This window comes from Arctopsyche grandis, chromosome 4 (assembly GCF_051622035.1).
Source record: "Arctopsyche grandis isolate Sample6627 chromosome 4, ASM5162203v2, whole genome shotgun sequence".
NCBI lineage: Eukaryota > Metazoa > Arthropoda > Insecta > Trichoptera > Hydropsychidae > Arctopsyche > Arctopsyche grandis.
The window spans coordinates 8,732,154-8,757,512 of record NC_135358.1 but is presented as its reverse complement, the minus strand read 5'-3'; the positions used below and the strand labels follow the sequence as shown (position 1 = coordinate 8,757,512).

The 25,359-nt window shown below is 35.5% G+C and overlaps 1 protein-coding gene across 1 annotated transcript; it reads left to right on the top strand.

The window, feature by feature from the left end:
• flz (transmembrane serine protease filzig) lies at positions 1 to 24,354 on the top strand. Its single transcript, XM_077429337.1, has 8 exons — positions 1 to 268; positions 14,863 to 17,378; positions 17,451 to 17,592; positions 17,661 to 17,847; positions 17,922 to 18,106; positions 18,969 to 19,084; positions 19,163 to 19,282; positions 24,190 to 24,354. The coding sequence occupies exons 1-8, from the start codon at positions 1 to 3 to the stop codon at positions 24,352 to 24,354; spliced, it is 3,699 nt and encodes a 1,232-aa protein (XP_077285463.1).
• Positions 24,355 to 25,359: the final 1,005 nt, after the last annotated feature.

Genomic DNA, 25,359 nt, shown 5'->3' with positions numbered 1-25,359 from the left:
ATGAGTAGAAACGCCAGTTTGAAGAAGCGCGCCAATTCGAAATGTGGCGGGCTTCCGGCGCGCGCCAGTGTCGCCAGTGGGAAAAACGCGCGAGATCCCCGGCTGCTGCAGCTCAGGACCAGGAGCGTGGTGTACAAAAAGTCGACGAATATGGTCCTCGTCGGTATACAGTTGTTGATGTTTCTCGTGCTACTGAACTATTATGTGGAACTGTCGGAAGCTGTCGAAGGTCCCAGTTGGAGTACGGCGGTGCACGGCAGCAGTAGAGGTGAGTTTTCCGACTGCAGTTTTTCCATCAATTGACACCTAGTAGTCTATATACGTATGTACACATGTACGGATAGGATTTCCTTGTCATTCACAAACTATAATCTAATATATAATTTCGAAAGAGACTTTGCATGTAAGGTTTAAAAGTTTGTTGGGAGCATCGAAAACAAATCAAAGTGACTATGACATCAATATCGTTAAATATATATTTTTTTTGATTCAAATAAATTCAATAAAAAAACAAATGAATGTTTAGTATTAGATTGTTTTGTCATGTTTAAATTGTTTGTATTACAAATACCGAGCGAAGCCGGGTAAAAACACTAGTATTATATTTATATAATATAATATATGTACATATATGTATGTATGTATATGGCATCCAGTCGGATTCGGAATTTTCAATGGTACTATAAAACTTTTATTAATTTACATATTATATGTATATCGAATTACAGAAGGCGATATATATGAGTTGTTATATTTGGAAGTCCAATTTTCAGTTCCAAAAACACTATTTCAGTTTGACTTAATTCACAAATTGTTATCATTATTTTTATTCGTTATGTCCAGAATCTCGGAAAAGCAGAATAAACTTATTACAAGCCACCGGAATTTTTAAATATTGTAAAACGGAAAAAGTTATATTAAATGTTTTGCGAGATATTTGAGCCGTTATATTTGATTAGTGGGGGAAGATAGATTTTCAGTTCGAAAAACAGTATTTCTGCTTCAGTTTATTCATAAATTGTTATCACTTATTTTAATTCGATATATCCAGAAACTTGGCAATGCAGAATAAACGTATTACAGGCCCTCGGTATTTTTAAATATTGTAAAAAGTGGACCTATGACACTTTCAATTACAACGGATCGGAAAACTAAAATAATATATACAGTTGACAATAATAATATATGTAGAACAGAATTTTTAATTAGAAGTAGAAGCATCCACAACTCAAGTTCTATTTCTAAAAAAAACCATTACTTATTGTACTTCTTGTAGAAAAACAATTTAAATGTATTCATATTAGCACAGCAGGTACCGACAACTGCACGTAACCAGCAAGTACGGAAAGTATTCTTTGGTACATTCTATATGCATACTTGCTGGTTACGTGCAGTTGCCGGTATGTGCTGTGCTAATAAAAATGGACCTTTATCGGGGATGGAAATGTTCCATTGTACTTTTTTCTCAATCGTATGCCGTATTATGTCAAATATTCCTAAAGAGAAAGTAAATACATTTGAATCATCCAAGGGATATGAAAATCTAAATTGTGCAATGCTAGCGATTTTTTTTTTAGGATCAAATAAATAATTTATTTATATCAATCGTTTTTATGTTGCAAAAAAATTTCATTAGTTGATATGTATGTTTTTGGTTGTTCAATGATTATTTAGAAGTTGACTAATCTGTGTTATCGCGAATGGCTTAAAGTTATTTAAATAGACATAGGAAAGATAGTACTATTGTATGTTTAAATTAACGATACCCATTGAAAGACGAGTCATGATATGATTGTATCTAAATGAAATGATTTTGCGGTAGGTCGCGAGTGGATTGTATTCGGTCGCGTTCGTGTCGAACTTAACCTAACCCACGTGAGTTTGGAAAAAAAAATACACATTTGTCACCGCACGCGAATTGAATGTCACAGACGTTAAAACGCTCGAGTGTACTTTACAAATTCACCTACTTTCTTTAATTCGTTTTGCAAATGTTTCACGCACTTTCTAAAATAATCGTGAACACCGTTTTGTGTAACTTATCCGCTCGCCATGATTGCACATATGAACGTGTCAAATTTTATTCAATGCTGCATACATATCTGTCATCGAGAATAACTCGCTGAAGTGAAAACAATCAATCAACATTCTTGTCATTTCATTTTAAGTCGAATTTGTATTTAATTTTGGCGATAAACATGCGTGTCACAATTTCATTTTGAAATGATAACACGTTTAGTATTGAATATCCTGGTTATTGAATTTTGTTTCACAAGTCTCCATATTACAATAATCTCAATATAAAACAGGTCTTACGTTTGTTTTATTGTGGACTTTGTATTATCCTATCATATAATTAAATGGCTAATCAATATCAAAGAAAGGTACAGAATATCTCAAAATAAAATTTCGTCATTAAAGACAGCCTCTTCTGATATATGTATGTATGAATAGTTGGACAACCAATATAAGTTGCCTACAATAAATATAATACAATATTATATAATAGTTTTCGAATGCGTGTCCACGTGCGTGTGGAGTGCGTGTGAATGTTCTTTTACATGCTCCGTCTCTCTGTCTCTTCTTGGAATCGTATATCGTGGAAAGAGATGGAGCATGGTGAGTGTGTGCAAGTACTCACTCACCATGCTCCGTCTCTTTTTCTCCTCTTGAAATCGTATATCGTGGAAAGAAACGCGGCATGCGCACTTCGTTCACATGATCGGCTGACATAAACAAAAAAGTAAATTAAAAATACGATTTTTTCTTCAAAAAAATTATTTAAATTTTAAATTATTAACAAATTACTAATTCCGTTGATCCGAAATGCAATATATGTAATTAAATGAGACTTTGATCTAGTGCATACCTACATACATACATACAAATAATAGAGATTCGCTAAACTGAATATCACAGTAAAAATAGGATGTTAATTAAAAAAAAAAATACTAAAGGTTAAATTACCTATATGAAGATTACTGAGTTAAAGTTTTCTTATGACTTACTGATTTTTTGGGGGAAAAATTAATGGAACTGAATAATCTGTCCTGGTGGAACAATTAGTAAGATTAGCCATTAAACTATTTTATTTAACAGAGTTCCAATGTAATCCAGAAAAAATACTCCATAGTACATAATATGTATACTTACCCAAGTATGCTACCGTGGCGGTTTGAGAAGTAGTGAGTCGCTCGACATTTGTTCCATTGCCATTGGTGAGTTTTGCTGCCGGATATGTCGAGGAGTCGCTAAGGCGGTCAGATGTCTTAAAACGGTGTTCGAATTACGTCGACATTCTGAACATTTTTCAATGAAACGGCGATGATCAGGTTTCGCTAGTATAGTTTTGGTTCGCAAACCTTGAGAATTTGCAAAAAACCGTTAATTTAGATGTCTTTCGGCTGGTTGGGGTGAACCGATAGACACCTACATAGTTGGAAAGTGGAGTTGGGACAAAGTGCGTTCGCGTTAACCTCCTGGCACCCATTGCTGTTGATATTAAACTGCCGAAAGCGATCCACAGATCCGGTGTTGACAAGTGCTGAGCTAAAAAGAGTCACCATCTTGCACAACACCGGCTCGGCATGACCAAGTCTGAAAGAAATTCTTCGTTAATTGACCTAAAATCCATACGTTTGGATTGTGAGTTGATATTACGGGTTTTGTGTGTGATTGATTGCCTAGCCCTGAGGCTTAAATCTTTTGAAGAAATTTCCATATAAGTACACGAGGAGAATTAACGAAAGTACCGGGCACTAGTTTAGGCAAGAAGAAAGTAAAAAGCAGTTGGCTTAGTCCATAGATGAGAGAGACATGATAAAGTTATTGAACATTATAAAAGCAGCTAAAGTTGACTGTCATCAATGCCTGACGACAAAATTGCTGCTCAAAAACGGTTTGAAAGTTCAATCAAAATGTTTATAATTCGTTCAACTTAGTGACGTCACAATAATGTCAAAATGTCTAAAAGTCGTGCGTGCGTCTGATTGAGACAGTGAAATTGTTCGGGAAGCAAACTAAAAACGTGATGATGCAATTCCAATAAGTTAGAGTTTTATTTTACCGTAATGTTACCTTAAATAACGTTCAAATAGACGCGAATTAGCGTTTTCCGATCGATTAGGACACAATGTTGAGGTTATGTCCCGGTTAAGGTTATGTCGCATGTGATATTGCATAATATACGGTGACCAGATGTCCTCCTTTTCGAAACCTTGTCCTCCTCAAAAATTGTGTACTCAAAGGAGTTCCTCGAGGGAAAATTGTCCTCTTTTAATTAAATTATTTTAAAAGAGAGTGGACAGAAGATGTAATTGATGATAAATGGATGACTATTTTTGATTTGTTGAAATATCGAAATATTCCCCATGACAATATAAAAATTTTGATTGCAATTGCATTGTGTTTGCCGGGTAGAGCGAACATTTTCCATTTGCAATTATATCTGGACAAATGAAAAATCTAGACTAGCGGTTGAAACATTGGCAGGAATTATAATATAAATCTGGATAGCACATCGTTCCTGAATTTGTTGAAGAAAAATGAAGATTTACTCAAAAAAATACAAAGAAACGTTAAATATTGTTGAGTATTAAAATTTCAGTAGTTTTCTAAAGGTTTTTGAACTTTGAACTGTTTTTTTTATAGTAAAGTAACGTAATTAAAATTGTAATGAATGGACGATATGATCAATAAAGACTGTTTCTAAACGATTTTTTTTTATATCAATGTTTACTAAAGTGTCCTCAAGACCTGGGCACCTTACATAATAGCAATGTTTGAATGTACGTATTTGAATTATCCGGATAACGGACAATCGAATAGGTAGTGCGGATAGTGAGTAAGATTTAACTGTACCTGAACAAATTAGCGATGCGCTAAATGTAGGGATAAAAACCGCTTGTATATGTGGTTTTGATTAGCGGTGTCCAAGCGTTCATCTTTTGTTTGTTATCAAATCTTGTCTGGTCTAGAAGTCGAATATATAACATATATATACTATATACATACATATCATATGTAGGTGTGTCGCATAAGTAGAGTAAATATCGTAACTGCAGTTTCCACTTTTCCGATACTCTTACCCTTGTTTCGGATTAACTCCAGTTGTAAAAGTACTGCAATGTTCACCTTCGAGTTCATAACTTAAGTAAACATGACATAAATGTTCCCATGAAAAATCAAACAGCGATTATTGACTCTTGCTCCGTTTGGGAGCTTTGCTGTTTCATCGTGATAAACGTTTTTACTGACTGTCATGCAGTATTATAAAACGTCTCGGATCAGATGCTATTCTATAGGCTTGTTATAAAATGATCGATAGTGTACATACATAGTATTTATACAATTGTGGTTTTTTTTTTCTAAATTAATGTTTATTTGCTCCACAAGCTGTCGATGTAATATTTGGATGACTGACATATTGGAAATAAATAAAGCGAAATGTTTGAAATTGCTAGATTTTATCTCTGTATGATCTTGTGGGTGTAGATGCAATGCGTTTTGCTGCAATGATGGTTCAACTTGGAACTTTCCGTTTCTCGGGTCATGCTGGTGACATTTTTGCTCATATTTGGTTTGCTCGACAACAACTTCTCCTTTCACTTGGTGGTCTCGTCTCCACGGAACAATTGTAGTTGCTCGCCATTGTGGAATGGAGGTCAATGGCGAGAATCCATAACGCAACCCAAATTTGAATCTCTTCCACCAAAGTGAAACTTGATGAAGCGCAGCGACCGTAATTTAAATGTGCACATTAGCCCGAACCGCTTTAAATATACGATACGCTGCTATAAATTGATTAATTATAGCAATTTTCTTAAACTTTAACTTGGTAATAGCGTGTTGGATGAATTGAAGGTAATGTTTTGATAGGTACCAGACGCAACACAAAGACACTACCCATTTTAGTTATAATCACCTGACATTCAATTTGGATCTGTTTCTAGGAACCATTTATATATTTTGACTTCAATCAGATCTTAAATATTCTTATACATATACCAGATTATGATACATCTAGTATCTATGTATGTACATATATACATACATTCATCTCAACTGCAGGTATGCTTCATTTTATCTGATCTACCTCCTGATACTGCACCTCTGCTTAATATGATAATTTATTTTGAACCATTTCTAAAAACTCTATTGAATATAAATTTGAATTAGTAGTGTTGTAAAAGTTTCCTGTAATAAGTTCAATGGAAATTGTTTACATTGTACTTTTTGTGTAAATAATGATTAAAAGATAACATCAAATACCATGTTATCTGTTTCACCAGAAAAAAACCTTTTAGTACCTTGACAAAAAATGCACTTAAATCTACGGTATAATGACGGCTTGATAAGTTTCAAGGAAATTTGTACACCTCAGATTATGAGGATTCTCAAAATTGTCCTTTTCAAGATATTTATAATACATATATATCGCATACGATTTCAATATTTATTGTTTTTATTATAAAGATTGTCAGCTCATTGTGTCATAAAAAATATTAATTGAATAAAATTGAAGGAATGCTTTCAAAGAAACATGTCGAATGCTTTCAAAGAAATATGGAACGCTGTATGCCTGGCATAATGAGGAAAGATATGAAGCAGAATACGAGGGTGAGAAGTATGAAAAGGGTAGTGGATACATATATTGGACAAATTAAAGAGATTAAAATGGTAATGGGTGGGTCACGTGGCTAGAAGAATGAACGAAAGAAGTGCTAGAATGGTACCCGAGAGAATGTAAAAGGGTAAAATGAAGATTGCAAGGAAGATAGGTAGACGAAATTAGTAAAATGTGTGGGTTGTGAATTTACGGATCTCAAATCTGTGTATTCGAATACTTTTTATACAAAATTATTTTTTTATTTTCAATATACAACACCTTTGATTCTATTTGACGTATCAGATAAGGATTATCTTAAAATTTAATATTATCTTTATCTAAACGTAATTTAAACCTACTATTAGATATTCGATATTCGAATATTTGGTAACCCTAGCGTGAGATGGACGAGAGTTGCGCAAAACGGAGACGAGTGGAAGCGTATTGTAGAGGCCTTCGTCCAGCAGTGGACGGTAAATGGTTGTAAATGATGATGATGATGATGATTTATACACGTAAAATGTTTAATTTCGAGCTGTGATTGATTTACTTGAACTAGGCTATTTTATGGTTAGGCACAGAATGAGCCAACAGGAGTAAAGGAATTTTTCGGCTTCTAAACTTCTACTTTTATTTAATTTTAATTTTCTACTTTTATCTACTTTTATTTAAATTTAGCACACCGTCCGTCCTTTCCGGGTACTTTTTTTTTGATGAGATTTTTTAAGCATTTTAATTTTGTATCAAATACCGATTTGTATCAACATCAGTATCCTAAAGTACAACTCTGGAACTAGGCTATTTTATGATCAGGCGCAAAATGGGCCAACGGGAGTAAAGGCAACAAGCTTCTACACTTCTTTTTTGGCAACAAGCTTCTACCTTAATGCATTGAACAATACATAAAATGTTTGAAGTGAAATTTAGCACAACGTCTGCTCTTTCCGATTACTTTTTTTTTTTTTTTTGATGAGATTTTTTAAGCATTTTAATTTTGTATCAAACACCGATTTGTATCAAAATCGGTATCCTAAAGTGCAACTTTCATTCAGAATAATTTTTAGAAAATTTCACCGATCCAGCTGAACAGATTGCAGTAATGTGCGTGCAATTGTGCATTTCGTTCGCGGTCCATTTGCCCAAATCGAAAGTCGACGATCTGATCGAGTAACCCATAGTAATTCTTTCACCTCAATTCGGCGGAAGGTGGAAGTGTGCAAGATCGATTGTCAACACTTGTCTAAACCCGACGACCGGAGTGGCTCGAAGATGGACAAACGAGCAAGTGGTCACGAATCAAGCAAGTGCGCTGTTTGGTCACCTGCTCCAATCGCCAAAATTGATTCTTCCACTTTGGTAACGTAACGGAACTGACTTTCGCCAAATACATTCTTCACAAGTGTCGGACGATTGCATTCGCCACAGTCGAAGGTTACCATGCAGAATGGTCTTTGCAAAAACGAACCAAAACTTCAAGAATCGAACTGGAGCAGAGTGCGGACAAGCGCCAACCATCACTTACCAATAGAATATGTGTATGTACACATTTCACATGCGATAAAAATTAGTGTAGCATGTGTATGACATTAGAGTGCGCGTTTGTGACGTGCGCTTGTCTACCGTTACTCGTTCCCAATTGTTGAGTCGAGCTACTATGTATGTACTACTCCATTCGAGATCGCCACTCGGATTGCGTCCGTCTCTGGGCCAGCGCATCATCATCATCATCATCCCCTCGCGCGGCCCAGAACTGGTCCTCGGCTTTCCCACACCTCGTCCCACTGACTCCTTAATCGATATCCGATACGGTGGACGAGAAACGCGTAATTCTTACGGCGACGCGTTGGGTTTCACATTTTTCTCGACTGTTTCGGTTGCGACTCCATTACGTATTGATGTTCTAGCGTAGGTCAGATACAATTTCTCTCGTCGATGATGATGATGATGATGATGGTGATGTTCTGTTACTTCTCGTATTGGTGTGTGGTGTAAAACCGTTAAACGCGGCTGCTGAGGCCGCGTTCAAAGCCGCTTTCCCTTTTAGCCGAGCTAAACTGGAATGGCGAGCGCGTATAACTGTCTTCGCATTCTAATCGATACAGTGTTTATTGCTCTAAACACGAGACGAGCTCTACTCCATTTAGACCAGATCTAACAATGCGTGTGTTTGTTACGACTTTTTATCTTCAATTGAAGGAGCTACATTCCCAAAACTATCCATAATTTGATCTGTTACGTTCGAAACGAAGACAAATCTTACATAAAAAATCAATATTTCAGCAAATTTATATACATATATGCGAAAAGTTTGAAGCACCCCCTTTTTTATCGATATTTTTTGTACACTTCTATAATATTTCTCACGGTCCTTGCAGAAACTTAAATTCCAAGGGTTTCGACAACTTCATCAGCTAGCTCCTAAAACACTATGAGGTGATTTTTTTAACATTATCTTATGTATAAAAGTATATGTAACTTTTCTGCAAATTTATAAAAGCACTAGCTGAACCCAGCATGCGTTGCAATGCCACTATAACGCATGCAATTCCCATTCCCGTTTCTCGATAAGTGAATGTTTCAAATTAATATTTAATAATCAAATGAAATTACAATAATGATAATTTGTCGGAAAAATGCAGGCGGCGAACACATGAAATCATTCAATTGTTTGCTTATTTTACCCTAACAATGCAGGTGGCGACGCGAATACATTTGAAATTATTGCGTTGCAATGTCACTCATTCCTGTTTTTCCGTTCCCGTTCCCTTTTATGGGCGATTTTTTTTACATAAACCATCTCGGGCATGCACACAATAACTCATTTAAGTTTCATCGCAATCGGTTGGATGGTATATGAACGCATATATGTATATAGATTTTTATATATACATACATATATAGATTGATTTTTTTTTAATGATGAAAGACTTCTCTATCCTTCTTAGAAACAATATTATTAAAAGGCAAGTATCAGATGTAGCGATAAGTAGGTATGAAATAGGCAAACGAGTTAAGATTAATATGATTGTTTCGTGCGTAAGGGAGGACTGAGCCGATGGGAAGTCGGAAAATTCTCCGAATAAAGTTATCTAAAGTTGAAACTTTATAAGATTCTGTCAAGTGAGATTCCAACTTAATCTTTAAAGTATATTTACATAATGTATCAACGGAGGCTGTCATTCTGGTGAATGAACCATCCGATCAATCTCCGCGTGTAATAAGTGGTTGCGTCGCTCTCTATGAAAAGGCGTTGAAAGCAACAATCCGAAGTATACCCGGTAGCCGTCATGTACGATTGTAATTACCGGTTAACCCTTTGGAGTCGAGACGCACATCACAGTCAGACCACGAAGGGTTATAGACCGTTGTGGGAAGAATAACCAGTCTGTGCAGTCCCGGCGCCCAGGGCCACGGCCGCTCGTTGTCCCGGTGACCCAGTCTGCGCGAGCCAAGTGTTACACGAGTGTAACTTTCTCAGCAGTTACCTGCTGTGCCATAATCTGCACGCTTCTGCCATAATTTCGATGCGCAAACTCGTTATCATAATATGTTATTATTATACATAATATGGTTTTTTTACAATGGGGTCTGTTCGCGATCTCTCCACACTTCGATTGAATGGTGTCTAACGGATTGCACCGATAATGTATTTTGCAGTCGTAAATGTTATTTTTTTTTATTTAGGTTTTGATGGATTTCAGTTTGGAGAACTTCACGCCTACACAAAAAAGGCATAAAAAGATTCCATTTGAAAATCTTAGAAACTTTTGGGTGAATATGAAGATTAAAATCTCCCCCCGGATGTTAACGAAAATGGTGAAATTTTGATTAATAATATACGGAGAATATATTATGATTAATAGTTAGGAAAATTTCGTATCTTTAGACTACGGCCCGACAGGTATTTTCCGCCTTCCCGTTGACTCAGTTACGAATCTTCTATAAATGCTGCTCCGCAGCAATTTTATTACAATATCTATCATTTATACATTTTCTTTTATCTTGTTAAATATATTTAATGAAACATTTTTCATTAAAAATCTTGAAGTTCTTACATCATGTATGTTGTATACTTGTAGTTTTTTTGGAATTGAATGTTGGACTTCCGTCACTTTCAAATGAACGAAATTTAGAAATTTAAAATTTGATCAAGAGATGAAACTTAAGGCACAGAAGCACCGAAACACAGAATCGTAAGGCATGGCACGCCTAGGTAGACTCCAACTGTGAATAGGCGTGTCTTATGAATTAAGACAGGATATGAAGCAGATATAAAACATTTGGCTTCAAATAAACAGCAGCAAAAGTCTCAATAATAAATAATTGCTTTGAATTTTTATGTACTTATTTGTATTTTTTATTACTATATTCAAATTTAAAGTTTTGTTGTAAGATTATTTTTTCTTTGATTATATTTTGATGTTTATTATTATATTTTTAATTAATTTTACTTAACTTTAACTTAATAATTTTGTTTAAATTTTTTCAATATGAAAAATCTTGAAAGCTCCTATTTTTCCATCATTTTAAAATTCCGTGCCACGCCTGACATTCAGCAAATAAATATTTGTAAATTTTGGCACGCGACCTAAAAAAAGTTTATCACCCCTATCTTATGTAATAATTATGTCCTAATTCGTACAATTTTAATTCGACAAGTTTCTCCTACATTTCTTTAAATATGGGAATCACCTTTATCGATCAATGTCAAGGAAAACACTCCAACGGGTGAGTTGTGGCCTGGCATGGATCAGGCGTGCTAAGGTTTTTTACACGAGCAAAACTATCTAAAAAAACACGTATCGTGTACCACTCTGTGTGTGTGATAAATATACTACATACATATTTACATAGTTCATGAACAGCCAAGAACAAAAAATACCAAGAGCTCAAATAAAAGAAGGACCAAAAGATTAATGCAAATAGCATAGCCTTTTACCAATCATGTTAATATGTATTAAGTACAATAGATTTAGTAAAGAGTTAATTATTTTAAACCAAAAAGTATTCCGACAGTAAATAATTGTTTTTCAGTATAATCTCTAAAAATTTAAAATTTACGATTTCCTTTCAAGAATCATTACCCAAATTTTAAACAAAAGCTACACAAACATTGATAAAATACATAAAAATGTGTGCACGTCGTAATACTAAACACCGGAGCATAATTCGCAACAAGAAAGTGATAAATTGCAACGTTCAACTTTATTGCTTTGTTAAATCATCATCATCAAACATGATATTTACGAGCATTTAAGAGGACGCCATGACACACTAGTAAAATTAACGCGGAGAAAGCAGTTGTTTGATCCACTTTCTTCCGGAACCGGAAAATCCTTATAGAAAAATCTGCATCGAAAATAAAATAGGCGCGCACGTACTCTCACTCGATGCAAATCTGCAGGTGAGGTCACCGACGACCGTGCAAAATCCGCAAAGTCGAAAGTTGTAACAACAAGAACTGCAAACGTTACAGATAAATGGACAGATCTTGGTCTATTTTATTTATATGTTTCTTTAATTTGGTTTCGCGAATCATTACTTTCGCGGTTTGCGGGCGCACACCGTGTCCGCTGTAACCGTTCCCATTGTTCACGCCGTGCTACTATTTTTTATATATGTATATGCCCATTATCAAATCTTCTATGCATATCATGCTGATCCAATAACCTACTGGCGAGACGATGATATCTAGGGGAGATCCCAGTCTGTATAGAGGTCGACGATTCGACGTGTTGTCAGTTACAACACGTCTCGAAGTAGATGGTCAGTTTCGTCGTAAAAGTTAAACGAAACCTGTGATAACCGCTTCTTCTCATCTTATCGGTGGTCCATAGTGTTATTATTTACAGCTCGAAAGCAGTACATCTCGATGCGAACGCGTGCATTATCATATATAGGTAAATCGGTCATTAATACGTTACACAGATTAGTTCGTAAACTGCACTTGCCGTAGACGCCATTCGTTGTTATTATCGTATATTACACCTGTATAGGTGCGCTGTGTTTGTGTAATTTGCTGTGCAATTGATGTACATACATTCAAAATTGCCCTCGTGTAATCTGGGTGTGAAGTAAGTTGAAGAAACTCGCTCAACAGATTTCGATTAGTTCAATTTAGGTCATTTTCTATTGTTTGTTTTGTATGGTTGGATTTTAGACTGAATGGATGTTTAGTTGTTAGTTTTGTCGACGTTATTTTCATGATTGCGATGCTTTTTATTTTATTATATACATATATACTAGGACAGCCTAACAGGTAAACCCCAATGCGCCTTTCTGGCCAATTACAAATAATGCAGCATTTTTATTACACAATTCACTGAATTACGAGACACTGAAAAATTGAAATTAACGAGACATCTATGAATTTTAATTTGTACATGAATTTTATTGTACATTAATCATAATCAAATAGTGGTGACATAGTATGTAGAACGGTTTTTAGCCAATTTAATCGAGGAACCGTTTCAAGAATGTAGACCATTGTGGCGCATTAATTAGGTTCTCCCTACAATGCCGCAATGATCCAAAACTATAAAAAAAGGAATGAAATCAAAAAAATTGGTTAACTCTGATAGGAAACGATCGAATTGGAGTCACAAATATCCAAGTCTGACCAGCAGCACTACAGATATACTAAGAATAAATTCTTTTCAATCGACGTCAACTCACGGGATCGTATCCGGCGCCTCTCGGTGCTAGGCAAAATTCCAACCACCAAGCCATGCTGCTGGCTTATTTAGTATTGTTTTGATCAGGGTAGCTCTTATATTATACTATCTTTCTCTATATAGATTTTTTTGATATGATGCCGCCTTAGTGTGTACTTGGGTCAGTCCTTTTTGTAGCAAGACTATGAAAATGTTGACAGTAAACTTTGGACCTTTGATCAAATAGCACAAAAAATGGTTCACTATTGCCAACTGGAGAGGTCTTTTGCTATTTGACGTGCGCCAAGCCAACGCCTAAGTCTGCCTATCATATATATTTAAACCTAAGCCACCCATTCGTTCGTGACGGATACGATATTAATACTCTTTCATGCTTGAAACAAATCGTGAAATTATGTGAAATAAGCTGGCAGACCGAGTGAAACGTGCGTGCAGTCGGACGTGTTTTGTGTACAGCTACAGCATTTCGATTAACATTTAAAACTATGCACAGCCGAAGTAAATTTGTATATACATACATATGTTCGTAACGGGCCTGATTTTTCTGGAAGTATGAATTTTCGTGAACTAGGCCACTAGTACATAGATGCGCGCTTTATGTGTTCATGCGTTGTTGTTAATTTTGTACCGCATGCGCGCTTTATGTGTTCATGCGTTGTTGTAAATTTTGTACTTGGTTATGTACAGTGTGGTTTTTTTATTAGAACAGTGATGTGCGGTTGTTCTTGTGCGATATTCATGAACAACCGTCTCGTTCTCCGACGAAAGGGTCTCTTGGACTGTATTCGTCGGGGGGGGTGGTGGCCTCATGTTGAGGGCTTTAAGGGTCAAATTCCGTGACCTTTAAAGCGGGCTTAGTACTAGTACATAGATTACTGAGGATTTTTTATTGACTTTGCAATTTAAAATTTTTTTAAAACTCATGTTAGAAGGAATTAAAGGTAAATTTTATATATTATGGTTGTATATATATTTTGTATAACAGTGTGGACTAATACTTGTTATGATTGAAATTGTTATACATCGAAACTAGAAAAGTGAATAAATATTAATAATCGGAATTCCTAGTATTTAAATCGACGCGAAATTGGAGCGCTCAATCATTGCATAATTAAATTTATTGAACCAATCAAAATGTTGTCGACGCCGAAGTGGGTGCGTTTTATGAGCGTTCTTCGATATGACGCAAGCGGAACCACAACGAAAGGAAAACACCGCACAACTGTATTTCTTTTTAATATTAAATTGTTTTGTATCATCACGCTGCTTCTCTCAGCACAGTTAGCTATTAATTCGAATTACAGATATCGCGGCCGCGACACATTTAGAAGCGATCGTGTCATTTTTTTCTCTTTTTTTTGTGTACCGTACCAAATAAAATTAAATGCAGATTATGTGAAAGTTTTGCGGTACCTTACGCACTAAACTGCCAGTTTCATAAATGTCAATGACTTCATCAGCGTAATGACAAAATCGTCTGTGAAGACGTCCGGCTCCGCGAAAGTGATTTGCGGGCACGCTTTCGACAAAAAAACATGATTCAATTTGATTTAATTATTTTTTTTTTATTATTATTTGCAGAATCGAGAAAAATGTTCGGTGGCTATCGAATCACACCCAGATTTTGCTCGCCGAGCAGAAGCTCCACCAGACAGAAATCGGAAGGGAGAAGAGGTCCAGCCATATGCATGTTCAATCACGAATGCACCCAAAGGAATGGAGAAGTCGTAGGTGCTTGCATGGATGGATTTCTCTTCGGTGCTTGTTGCCAATTATTCGGCGAACCTGGTATCGTCAAAGACTCCGTAGACGCTGGAGTAGTTGTCCTACTCAAACCGGGGAATGGCACTAATCAAGATCCAGAACTAAGACCTGGAGGAGGCATTAAAATACCCTATGTACCCAATGGTATCAACTCTAATGTGTACTACATAAAAACTACCGAAGCAACAAGTACATATCCAACATCAACTCACGAATATCCGAGCAGTAAGGAAGATATAGAGCTAGATGGACATTATGTGGAGAATCCGTCCACTCTTTCAGTCAGCATTAGCCATCTAGGACCGTCTACTGAGAAGTTCGACGAATTGACTTCTAGTGGTGTGGCTCATATAACTAATACACTTTTGCAAGCGGAACCAGTGTCAGATGACATAGTCACAATGATCTCAAGCTCTAATCCGTCCGGTCTTTTCAGTCACAGTACAATATCGCACGAAGAAGCCGACACCATACTTCTGAATAAGAACGGTTCTGTGGCGAATGACGTTTTCAGGCCAAGTGATTTTTCAACGCCTGAAGAAAGTGTTCAAGTGTCAACGATACAAACCAAACCATCAAATTTGTACACTAGGCCAGTGTCTACCACTCCATCTTCGGGCGAGATGACGTATAGGCCAATTTATCAAAAGCCCGTTTTCAGACCCAAGCCGACTAAAAGTCCACTGCAAGACCAATTCGTTCTGATTCCAGCGATTTCAAAGCCAGACCTAACACATTTAGAAAACCATTCACAAATGGCTGCAATTGAATCTATAATGAACATGCTGAACGATTCCCATCCATCAACTATTGCTCCCGGTGATGCATCGTCTCTAAAGACTGAAAGTCCAGAAAATAAATTGAGCACCGTTGAAATACTCTATTCAACTACATCATCTCCTTTAATTCACGTATCATCGGTAAAATACCCAACAAGCGGACACTATATCACCACTTCAGTGAATAAGTATACAACATTCCAACCACCATCTACTAGTTACGTTTATAGTCCTGTTGTAACCAGAAGACCTGCATACAGTGGTTCCACTAATAGATATCCAGATAAATACAGCTCAACTTCAGTGTTCTACACGAAGAAACCTACAGGTACTAAAACGTCAAGCATACCTGAAGTATCAATTAGCCCCAATTACCAATCGACAACTCTTTCCTACGATGATTATTGGGGTCCAAACACAAATTCTTATACTTCAACTAAAAAACCGCCTTCAACCAGTTACGTATATAGTCCTGAGCCTACAAAAAGACCGATTTCCGATGCCCAAAGTGTTGGTGGACCAAGTTACGATGTTTCTAGTGGAAACTTAGATACCTTTTCAAGTGTAACGCCCACCGTGATCGTTTTGAGTTCTTTAGACTCTCAAGACTACTCGCATACTGTTAGTCCTGTTAAATTTCCACAAACAGAAGCCGTAGAAGCTCCACAAGATAACTTCGTAGAAGTACCACTAAAGCCTGCCAAAAAACCCATACAACAAGTTACTATCAATAACATAATTACTTCGAATAATATGATTCACTTGGGTCACCGCCCGTCTGGTTCCACTGAAAAACCTCCACCAACTGTTCTCATAACTCCAAAACCAAACACTGTAACTTCATCTACAATTTCTCAAAGTACGAAGCCCCAGAAACCTGCAGTAATTGTCAGCGATCCTAATAAGCCTGCATCACCCAATAAGAAACCAGCAACAAATAAACGACCAACTACCAGAAAACCTTCCACAAATCAATCAGCAGCAGCTAATATCGCAGGAGCAACTCTCACACCGTACATTCAAACTACGATCAAAAACGAGTATTTGACTTCTCAAGATGATCTCATAAACTTCCCGCCTGTACGAAATCCAAATCTGAATGCAACTGGATCAAATCCTAGTGCTTTCAATAATAGTATTACTTTGGATATCAACGACGCCATATTGCAAGAAGTTGAATTCACAACGCCGGCCTTCTTTCAAGAGGATGACGATTTGAACGATAAGATGAGTTTGTTTGTCAACAAAATCGTAGGCAGTTTGCAAGGAACTTTCCAAGAATTGCACGATATTGTAATTCTAGACAAAACTCCCAATACTACAATAACTCAACCAAATAACAACAAGAAGCCTGCTTCAGTAGTTGGTGACGCTGAAGTAAAGCCTACTAAAAAACCCAGTCCTCCAACTAAAAGACCCTCTTCTAGTACGACAAGCAAAAAACCAACAAAAGCTACTGTACCTACTAGGAGACCCACCACATCAAAGAAACCCGTAAGAGCATCATCCACCAAAGCTCCGGTAACTACAACTACCACAAAGAAGCCAACTAAGGTAAGCTAGAGGATTTGTTTATTTTCAAATTTAGCAAATTTATGTTGTTTTACAATCGAAAAAAATCCATAGGCGACTGTGACTACAAAAAGACCAAGACCAACTAAACCCAAAACCACAATCCCTCCTACTACTATAGTAACTGAAGCGGTAGCAGCAGCAGCAGAAGAAGAAGTTTTCACAACCGAAGTATCTGACGGCAGTTACAGGCATCGTATGTCCCTTCTGTTCCTCAGAACGCCTTCCAAATACTTGGAAACTAAATTGAATTCTGAATTTCAGTTTGCGGAGTTCGTCCCATGGTCAAATCTGGAAGGATCGTCGGTGGTAAAGGAGCAATGTTTGGAGAGTGGCCCTGGCAGGTCTTGGTAAGGGAGTCCACCTGGTTGGGTCTCTTCACCAAGAACAAGTGTGGTGGTGTGCTCATTACCAACAGATACGTGACTACAGCAGCTCACTGTCAACCAGGGTATGCCCCATTTAACCCCAACGTCATTTTATTTTAAGGCATGTACTTTGAGATAATATGTGTGTGTTTTGTAGATTTTTGGCATCTCTCGTCGCCGTATTCGGCGAGTTCGACATATCGGGAGAGTTGGAAAGCAAAAGATCCGTGTCTAAAAATGTTCGCAGAGTGATAGTTCACCGACAATATGACGCTGCTACATTCGAAAACGACTTGGCTCTTTTGGAATTGGAGAGTCCTATTCACTACGATACACATATTGGTAAAATTATCAATTTAATTTTCAATGAAAATTTTTCAAAAAGTTTACTACTGACATCTATTGCTAAGAATTAAAAAGTAAATGAAAATTGGTAGATGCTCAAGATAAATATTTTACTTGAATTTATTATAAAAATCATTTCTGAAATAAATGAATAATATTTTAATATCAATAATAATAATCTTGCGTTATCTAACGTTAAATTTTATTTTTTAAATTGTAATAAAGTTTATGAATCATAGATGGCAGTACAAATTTAGGAAAATTATTCCAATTTTCCTGACCTTAGAAAATAAAATTTCATTACTATGTATGAAGGCTTACATTTTAGCGATAGCCTTAATTAAAAACGTAAAAAAGCCTTCACACTATTCACTTTGCAATTTCGACATTCGATCTAAATTTTAAAGCACTCTTGTACCTATCTACATACAATATAAGAAATACATATGTAAGTATGTATGTGTGTGCTCGTATAGCGTTTCGATGACATTTTTTTTAGCCTGTCTTGAGTTTCACAGTATTTTTTTCACGTTTCATGTTATTATTTCTCTGAGCATCACTTTCCCATTGAATTTATTTTTTCACGACATCCCCTACATTGACGGATTGCTCGGAAAAATACGGAAAGTATTATGACAACGTTAGACGTGATATGTCACATGGAATTCGCACCGTATCCGAAACGTTGAAAATTAAAATATATATGAACCGTCAAAATCTTCGCTTTCAGCACGATGAAAAACGAAGATAATATTTCGAACCATTAAACTTCATTACTGCCACATTTCATCAGTTATCAAATTGACTTTCATCCGATTTGTTTCGTTGAAAATATTTTATTTTGTAATTGAAATTTCAGTACCCATTTGCATGCCATCCGACGAAGCCGATTTTACAGGAAGAATGGCGACCGTCACGGGATGGGGAAGACTCAAATATGGCGGAGGTGTACCATCAGTTCTGCAAGAAGTGAAGGTATGTAACAAATTTGTATTCGTCGATGTGGATCTATCTCAGATATAGATTTCATGCGATTATTCTTGCAATTTTCAGGTACCTGTAATGGAGAATAGCGTGTGCCAGGAGATGTTCCAAGCTGCGGGACACACCAAAGTTATTTTGAATTCGTTCTTGTGCGCCGGATATGCCAACGGTCAAAAGGACTCTTGTGAGGTAAATATACCTAGTTGTGACGTAGGCAGGTTTCAGATTTCGAGAGTTCCGACACCTGTCAGTGTTAATCTATTCGAAAAGCCAGATTGCTTTGTCGTCAAAACCACGCTTAAGCTGGAACAATGAGAATGTGACATGGCTAGGAATACACGTTGAAATAAAATTATCGTGAAAATGGATCTCAAAATTTATAATATAATATACATAAATTTGCAAAAATGTATATGTTTTGTAACGTTTTGTAAAAAATTTCAAATCTATTTGAAACTTGATATTTTTACGAAGTATCGTAAGTTATGTTTTCATTCAATTCCATCCATTTGATGGAATGAACTGCGCAAACGATGAAACTGATCACAGTTGACTAAACATTTAATATGGAAGTCAAACGAAAACTGAAACAAGTTTCTCGTATGTCGTGTATCGTTCTCTTGAGACTTTATATTGTATAATATGAATGTTTATTTAGGTTTAGCTGATTCTATTATTTAAGTATCAATATACATAAATGAAAATGAAGCTCGAAATAATGATATACAAATATTATAAGTAGAAATATCAAAGAAAATTTGTTGTTTTCTCATTAAATAATCCAAAACGATTTAAATATTGATTTTAGGTATGTTATTTGTAATTCAAAACTTTCTTAATACCAAAAAAAATCACATAATTATGTAAAAACTTATTACGTCATCGGTTCACTTATTGATGACATATAACTAGTGGTTTTACCCGGATTCGCTCGGTATTTGTAATATAAACCGCCTAAACATGGCTAATCTAAATAGTAAACATGTATTCAAATTTATTTGAATAGTTTTATTTTATTTATAATGATTTGTTTTTTTTATTAAATTGAACGTCACGGATTCTACGAACAAAACAAACGAACATATGTACTAAGGCTTCCAATCCCGGGATCCCGGTGTTTTCTGGTACCGTGAATCCCGGTGCTGAAACTAGTCTGAATACTGGGATTACGGTGCTGGCAGAAATTTCTATAAAAATGTTATTTTTACAAAAATAATATGGAAAAAAAACATAAAACAACATTATATAATGATCAACGGTGGAATGAGCAATGACAGTCGTAGAATGTAGCCAAACTCTCAAAATAAGAACCCCAATATGGCGGTATTTTTTGCGTGAAACATCGGGAGAGCTTGCAAAATGCAATTGAACGTTTTTGAAATATGAAAACATGCAATTGAACTTTTTTTCTTATACATTTGATCCCGGTGCTAGCACCGGGATCCCGGGATTGGAAATTCCCAGCACCGTAATCCCGGTGCTGAAGAAACCTTCCGGGATTGGAAGCACTAATATGTACATACAACGTCTCTTTCGAAATTATATATAAGATATATGTATATGATCATATGTATATGAATTGAATTCAATTTATTGACACGAAAAATAGTGAAACGTGTAGCATTTTCCATACTTTCTTCTAAAAAATTAAAAAACAATGTATCTTGATCACATATTACTTCCGAAATATTTAATTATCGTGAAATAAAACTCAGTCGTAAAATAAAAAAAAATAAGAAAACATCAAATGCATATAAACGACTAGACTCACAAACTCAAAAGCAAAATAACCGTAAAGATATATGAATTAAAAGTAGTAGAAGTAGAGTTATAAAAGAATTTCTTGAAAAATTAGCATTTAGATTACTAATTTGCATTGAACGACGTTTACTCAATTGTAAGATTGTACATAGTCTACGGAATTCGACCCCACGAAACAGTTATCAAAACTCATCAGAGAAGAGTCGACGAGTGCTTTGACATAAAACGGATTCATCATAAAACGTAATTGAACCAAAGTAGAAGGTACACACACGAGCGGCAGGTCCACTCCAAGTATTATATATACATATGTACGTCGATTTCATATGAACCTCTACGTTATTATACTGGGAATTTCCACGAAAAAATGTATACATTTAAAAAAAAGACACGAGACATTAAGCCACTACGAAATTCGTATTAACGAGACGTCACCGTGGTGTGAGGGGTCAGTTTATCGCGGTTTATGATAGCGTCTCGCGCACGGCACACATGCGTTATTTATGAAAGAGGGAAACGGGGGGCCCAGGTGGCCAGTGACGTCAATGGGCTTCGCCCCCTCGATTGCCCCCGAAGCCCCTCCAGCCCCGGTCTCGGTCTGGCGTGGGCGTGCGCCCCCCCTTTTGCCGCCCACTCTGTGCCAACAAACTAGTGTCGTCTCGAACTTCTTACGGCGAATGCAAATCGGCTACTCTCTCCGAGGAGACAAAGCTTTTCTTCGTCGCCCACCCCTTCAGATTTCCTCCCACTTCGACTAAACGAGAAAATAAAACACCCCAGAGTCCCTTTGCGCGACAATTCGATTTATGCAAACCCTTGTAGATGAGGGCGAGTCACTAATTCCCTGCAATCTTGGGTTAATTCATTTGCAGTTGGTTATACTGCTTATTTGAGCTAGTTGGTAGTAATTTAATTTTGAATCAAATTAAAATTCATAGAATTAAAGCGTTGCTTTTTGAATATTACTGAATATTCATATTGCAGTTTTGCTACTTAATTGTGTCATAGACAGCGAATTTTTTTCAATTGCTTATGTTGTTTTCTAGAAGGAAATAATTTAATTCTTAAATTATTATTTGGATTAAATAAATTTTTTACAGCAAACGTGAATAATTGCATAAATGTACGTACATTCGAATTTCACTGGGATTTGTGTTTATTAAATGTTCAATCGTCCAATATACATGTTATTGCGTAGGGGTGGGTTCAGGATCCAAATGAAAGTCGCTTCACAGCATTTATCCAACGATTCAGAAGGTCCACACTAGGGATCCCAAATATTCGTCGACTTCAACTATTCGAATATCGAATAGTAAATCAAGAGCTATTCGAATATTCGAATATATTCGAAAATTTAAAAAAAAGGTAATTACATATGTACTAAGCATAAATTTGAATGAATCGTATGAATCGTATCATAGTTGCCATTGAATTCCACCGCGTTTTTACTAATGATAATTCAAATTTTTTATTATCTTTTTTCATTATGATTTCTTGTAAAAATGTATATTTCGCCGGTGACTTCTTAAATATTCGTATTATTTTTCTGATGTTTTAGAGATTATTATCGATCGAAAAGTGATTTTCTTCAAACATTTCCGTATTTAATGAATAAAAATCCGTTTCTTCACATGTAGACATTTCATTTTCTTCATTATCTTCACTTTCATCACAATTATCCCCATTATACATATATTTCATTTTCTTCATAATCGTCGGCTTCTTCGTCATCACTCTTTTCATGTTGATTTTGTGTTTTTAGTTTATAAAACAATATATGTATATACGAATAATATTCGAATTGTTGATGAAATATTCGAATAACGAATGCTCGAATATTCGAATATTCGATTGGGATCCCTAGTCCACACGTAACCATCGCTTCACAGCATTTATCCAACGATTCAGGCGGTCCACACGTAACCACCGCTCACTCCCGAATACTTGATCTACCGTGTGTACCTCCTTTTAAAGGACAAGTTGACTAGAACAGCATTCCCGATCCGTTGATGTGTCTATTGTCTAGGCACGTAGGTCTACCCGCACTCGCCCCGTTCTGTGAGGACCCCAGCGTATCTTTTGTTCGGGCACTTACTAACCCGGGGTCACTATTGTTCAACCACGAATACACTTAGACAGTGGATACTCTCTCCCATATTCCAACGTAACAATGTATATAGTTGCAAAATATCACATATTTTGAAAATAATTCTCTAATTCTACTTTTCATAAACTTAGGCTATTTTCATACGGTACGTTTTCTCGAATGTTTTATACAGTCAGACAATTTAACAAAGATTTTCAATATACACGTGTGTTTTCAGGCTTTATGTGTTGAATTTTGCATTATTAAAGAAATCGTTTCATTTTTTACTTGCGCGATCGTTTTGTGAGGCTTTTTTACATATAATTTAATAGATTGAAACATTCCGAAAGTCTCCCACGAGCATTCTAAAAAGAAGCAGTTCCAGTCACCAAGTAAATGCCTATTCTTTTTATCCGGCACTGCAAGGCAACAGCAATGCACGGAAAAGAGTACTTCTATCTGTAATAATATGGACCTGTAATACGTTTATTCTGCTCTTCTGAGATTCTGGACATATCGAATTAAAATTATTGATAGCAATTTGTGAATTAAGTTGAACAGGAATAATGTTTTTGGAACTGAAAATTTAACTTCCGCCATTATCAAATATAACGGCTCAATTCTTTAAATTAAAATTTATTCCCACTTCTTTGATTTGATACTTTATTTGGTTCATCCTGATAATCATTTGATCTATTCCAAATGAAAAATAAATTGTTGGGAATAAGATTTGAACTTTTGATTCGTGAAATTGAGGATCGACATTTTGCAGGATATAAAACATTGACAAGTCGGAAAATTCCTTCATACATATGTACATACATGGTTAATGTATAAAGCTTCTTCCTTTGTGTATATGTCAATTTTTATATAATGGCTCATATGTTATATAATATACCTTAATATTTGAAAGAAGTTGATTGTTTTTTAATGCAAACTTTCTGCATAGTTTTCACTAGTACAGTTAAACCGTATAGTGAAGTGACTTATAATCTCCATTTAGATTATAATTCATCCAATTGAGTTCCAATATCCGACAAAAAATACATATATGTATATGTATATTGGTTAGAAATATGACACCAAGATACAGATTTGATTTCAGGCAAATATTGACTCAACCTCGTACACGAATCGAATTAATTCACTCGCTTATATTATATTTTTCATTGATTCAAGTATCTCGAACTCCATAAGAAGATTAAAGAAATGAATACTACCAAGCAATTTATTTTTATTTCATTTTCAGGGCGACAGTGGTGGACCACTGGTTCTTCAAAGGAGCGATGGCCGCTGGGAATTGGCCGGAACCGTCTCCCACGGGATAAAATGTGCCGCACCTTATTTACCCGGAGTCTATATGAGAACTACCTTCTATAAACCGTGGCTTCGCAGCATCACTGGTGTGCACTGACAATTTCTCTAAAAGAAATTGATTACGGGAGAGTTCTCTAGAAAAACCGAAAGTGAGCTTTTCCGTGGATTTGTATTGAAAAAGTGTGAAATTTTGCACGCGAGTGACATTTCAATCTCTTTTACAGCTGACATTCTGTGAAGTGAATGATTTATATACGCGATTGACGTTTGATATGTCTTTTTTTTTGTGTGCTGCTCAATGTTTGTTTTTGCTATAGTGAAAATTTAATCTATACATAGTGTTAGCTTTTTACTAATTACACATTTTTATTATAATTCCATGACCAGCAAACGACTGCCAATTGTAGGTTTAGGAATATATATGCTATGTATGTATACAATTATGTTCGTATTGATATTTGCATGATATTATTACACGTTAGAGAGATGAATTGATGTGTGGAAATCTGAAGATAATGAATTTCGGACGATGGCGTGTAAAAACTCATGTTTTATTTATTGGAATTGATTATTTTATTAATATAGGTGTACGTTTTAAGAATTTTCTATTTCCGTGTAAATTGTATACATTCCTGATTCTTGCATTTATCTTAGATTTTAGGATACAAAAAATGTAAATAAAGTTTTGTTGTTATTTATTATTTTACTAATAATGTTGATATAGTATTTATTAAAAATAATATATGTATTTATTTTAACTTTAATACTATCTAATTTGTATTATTTAACTGTTGTAATTTAATTTATTTATTATTGACTTTAAAATGAATTTATTTGAAACTGAATGTTGTTTTTCATTGATTTTCACACCCAGATTTGATCAAATTATATATTAGAGACACGTTTGTATGTTTGTATTTGTTACGCTTTTAACTGTACTTTCTATAAAATATTTACTAATTATATTAAAACAATTCAAAACAAAGTAATATATGAAACACTATAACTTTGTTATTATTATCTGTAGTATACTAAACATGTGTACAACATACATATGTATAATACGTTAATGGAGTCATATATGTAGATTCCACGTAATGGA